This window comes from Arachis ipaensis, chromosome B1 (assembly GCF_059453495.1).
Source record: "Arachis ipaensis isolate K30076 ecotype BB chromosome B1, ASM5945349v1, whole genome shotgun sequence".
NCBI lineage: Eukaryota > Viridiplantae > Streptophyta > Magnoliopsida > Fabales > Fabaceae > Arachis > Arachis ipaensis.
The window spans coordinates 126,734,492-126,738,784 of NC_142436.1; the positions used below are offsets into that span (position 1 = coordinate 126,734,492).

Sequence of the window (4,293 nt, forward strand, 5' to 3'; positions counted from 1 at the left end):
AACAAAACTACTTGAATCTTTCATAGTGAAATTCAGTTCTAAGTAAAATAATACATACATACTTAATTACTTCTAGATTAGTATATACTCTAAGTGGGTATGTTTTCTAATATTTTAAAAACAAATGTGCATTTGCAATAGCAATATTATTGTTGTGTTTAAAATTAGGCAGAAGGGTAATTAATTAGCAGCAGTGTATTATATAATTATTTAAGAAGAAAATTAAAATGTTGTTAGGTAGGAAACTTAGCAATGGCGAGGGGTATGGTGGAATGGGAATGCAAGCTAAGCTAATTAAATGAGTCGTTTTCCTCTCATCATCTTCAAACATAAAAAGCATAAAATTACAAAAGCAATTATAAAAGGCTCTATGACAAGAAAGATAAAATAGAAAAAGAAGAAAAGAGAATTGCACAAACAATGATGATAAGATATCGTGTAGTGGAATGAATAACTCAAAGGAAAGGAGACAATAATTTTTTTTAACCACAAGTAAAAAAAAAATTGAAATAAGAGGGGAAAAAAATTAAAATTAAAAACATTCAGCCAAATACCCAAATGTTAAATAGTATCATCATCTCTCAAACCCTAAAAACCCTCATTCATCATCTCTTGGGATCATATTTTAACCACACCAGAAAAAAAATTTAACTTGTGGAAAATTAAATAAATAAAACTCAATTTTGGGAAGAAAGAAATTGAAAGATCAAATAGCAAACCTCTCTCACGTGTGTTAAAAAAAACACATCAAATGGATCATTCAAAGTTGTACACGATGACGACGAAGATGAATGGAATTCACAGCTTCAAGATCCTTTGAATTATTATTCGATGATGATGATCAGTATAATCAAGAGTGGTGGCTGGTACTATCGTGTCGATCATCGGTTCCATCTCGATGATGTTGATGAGAGCCACTGGCCTGAGACGATTCTGAAACTCCGATGACCGGACGGTAACTGCCGAGACCGGCGATCATATTCAAATGGCTTTCGTTGACACTGCCTCCGCCACCGGAAGAACCTAATTGCTGACTCGGCAACAAAGCCATAGGAGTAGGGAAGTTCATAAAGTGCAAACCACTGGAAACGGTTCCACGGTACAACCCACTGTTACTAACCTGCGTTGGAAACGTCCATATAGGGTCACCGCTCATAACCTGAGGGGCATTTTGGGAATTCGCCACCATCCATATGTTGGCCGGAATCTGAGCTGCGTGGCTCGCCTGAATCGCGCCTGCGCTTGATTGCAGCAGGTAGCTTCCCATTTGGTGCTGTGCTGAAGAAGATAGGTCGTGTTCCGATGGCGGCCTTCTCTTTCTCCCTAGCGAACCTTCTTCCGCGCTTGTTTCAGATAAATCCAACGTGGAAGAAGAAGAGGGAGCGCCATGGCTCTCTCTCAGTTCTTGCTTGAAAATATTTGCGGTTAGGGTTTGCTGTTGCTGTTGGAAGTTAAGGAGAGTGGTGGTGTTGTTGTTGCTGTTGTTGTTGTTGTTACTGGCGGTGGTGGTGTCGGACGAGAGGGTTATTCCGGGGAACAAGGTTCGGCGGTTTTGGAGGGGGAAGTTAGGGCTGAAGTATGAGGATCGGAGCTGGGATGGTACGGACATGGAGGAACCGCTGCTGCGGAGGGAGATGTTGAGGGACGTGAAGTTTGCGGGGATTGTTCCGGTTCCGGTGGCGGCGATCACGGCTGGCTCCGCCTGCTGGAGGAGCCACTCGATGGTCTCGCCATCGGACTTGTGGCCGAGCTCTCGTGTCAGCTGGAACACCCTGGCTGCACAGAGAGCTGGCATTCGGATGCGGCGGCCACGGCCGTCAACTTTTGTATGGCGGTCCTTGGTGGATGTCCGCTTAGGAGGAGGCTTCTTTCCAGAAGGTTCAGAGGATAAAGAAGGCTGTATTTGCTGTTCTTGTTGTAAGGCTAATTGGTTGTTGTTGCTGTTGTTATTGTTGTTGTTTGCAGTGTTGCTGTTTGGATTCGATCGGTTTGAATTCGAAGTGGATGGTTCTGCAGATGAGATAGCTAGGGAAGGGTAAGGGGAGGAAGTTGAGCATGACGCTGCTTCTTGATCTTCTTTCTTCTCTAGAAGTTGGAAGGGGAAGTTCTGTCGGTGGTGGTGGTGTTGGTGATGATGGTGATGGTGGTGGAAGTCATCACCTCCCTCCATGATCGCATGAAGAGTCCAAAAAAGAAAATAAAATGAAAAAAAATAATAATAAAAGCTTGGGTCAGTTGAGTTTATAAGTGTGTTGAGTTTATTGTGTGTGTTGATGTTGCTGAAGTTTTTTTTCTTTTTTCTTTTTTTGAAAGAGAGTGAAATGAGTGAGTTTTGTAGTTAATAATCTATATATGTGGTGGGTCTTTGTGAAGAGAGGATTGTGTAAACTGTGTATAGTTTATGTTTGGTTTGGTTTGGTTTCTTTGTATATAGGGCAAGGAATTTTATTTGCTTTGAAATTGATGAGTGAGAGAGAGAGAGAGAGAGAGGAGAGGTGGGAGGGGAAGAGCTTTAAGCAACAAAGATAATGAGTGGGAATTATATTGGTGAGCTTTAAAAAGCATGATATTTTTTATTTTTCCAATTTGCTTTCTTTCCTTCATGTGTTGTACTGTATGTATGTATGTATGTGCTGTGTTTGAGAGAGCTTTTTAAATTTTAATTAATTAAATAAACAAAGAAACATAAACATATGTATGGATATTATGTAGAATTTTTTCTTTTTGATGGTTTGGTTTATTGAATATTGATAATGATAAGCTACAGCTAAACTTGAATTGGAAAAATAGAGTTAAATGAATTGTTGTGTAAGTGTATGGGTTCAGAGATCCACGTGAGGTGCTCTTTTTACGATTCAATCCATAAAGACAATGGTGGCCGATGTGGGACCCGATCCCAAGTCAAAAAATTGAAAGACCTGTAAAGGAAAAATTATCAAGGTGGGTCCCTTCCCATTCAAGTAATCATTTCGTTTTGCCTTTGCCCTTTGCCCTTTGCCTTAGGCCCCTTTCCCCTTTTCCCCTTCAACTTTGGGATTCCTCAATTCCCCTTTGCATTTTGCATTTCCAACCCTTCTTTTTTCTTCATTCTTCTTTCAATTACACACAAATTAACCACCCCTCCCTCCCTTCAACCTAATAATCTAACATAGCTATCATTAACACACGTATCATAAATAATAATCATCATTCATTATTATTTCTAATGCTTACAAATTATTTGTGTGTGTGTGTTGGGCCAAGCAAGAAGCTGCTAGCTATATGGGGCTACTCATTTAGGAGGATTAATTATCTAAATTTGGGTTCATGCTTATAGCTAGGCATGTTTATTTTTTATATATATATAATTATAATCAAACACATTAATATAATAATAGCAGGCATGCATGTCTCTCTACTACTTGCATGTGATGTGCACATATTATGAATTCCGCTTTCTCAATTGAACTTGAAATGAAATCAAACAAAACAAATAACATCCTTTGCTACCATTAGGATCGGAATCATTGAAACACATTTAAGGGGAGAGAAAAAGACAACATATACAATTGAGAATGGAGTTTTTTGGAGTAACACAAAAGAAAAAAAAATCTATATAAGATTATCTTCTTTAGAATTAGGACCACCAAGTGGCACATGGAAATGGGATCTAAATCCTTGTAAAGTTTCAGAGAGAACAAGCAGTCACTATATTATGCTGTATATATTGGGAGGTCTATTTCAACAACTCTACTACTATTGGATATGTAGCTTGCTAGAAACTCATTTCATAAGTGGTGAGGTTTTATTTTGTTCATTCAATTGGAGAGTTGAGGCTGACATACACACTCTTATAATTGAGTGCTTTCTTTTCTTTTCCTCTATTCTGATCATGTCATCCATCACCAATCTCCACACACACATACAAATACAAATACAAATACAATTATACCATTCCCAATTTCCTTTTCTTTGCATTTATGAACACCCTATTCTTTCTTGTTTTAGAACTTGCCATTGACCACAAAAGCAACATTAAATTGACACTTAGCCTGGACTTTATGTGACATACATGCATGTAATATAATAATATTATATTACTTAATCTATTCTAAAAATTTTAAACATATTAAACTAAGAAATAAAAAAAATAATACTGGAAAATTAACACTATAATAGTTAATTTTAGCTAACAGTATAATAAGTTGCAAATAAATCTAATACGAAATTCAATAAAGATGAATTTTTATTAAGTTTAAATTTTAAATATTTTTAATTAAATTTTGAATTTTGAATATTTTATTTTTAAAAATT

At 37.2% G+C, this 4,293-nt stretch overlaps 1 protein-coding gene across 1 annotated transcript; it reads right to left on the minus strand.

Annotated features, from left to right (window-relative positions):
• Positions 1-409: 409 nt before the first annotated feature.
• On the minus strand, positions 410-2,529 carry LOC107633317 (transcription factor TCP15). Its single transcript, XM_016336961.3, has one exon. The coding sequence runs from the start codon at positions 2,168-2,170 to the stop codon at positions 851-853; it is 1,320 nt and encodes a 439-aa protein (XP_016192447.1). The 5' UTR covers positions 2,171-2,529; the 3' UTR covers positions 410-850.
• Between the last annotated feature and the right edge of the window lie 1,764 nt (positions 2,530-4,293).

Coding starts and splice junctions, on each gene's coding strand:
- LOC107633317 (XM_016336961.3), bottom strand. CDS start 2,170: ATGGAGGGAGGTGATGACTTCCACCACCATCACCATCATCACCAACAC.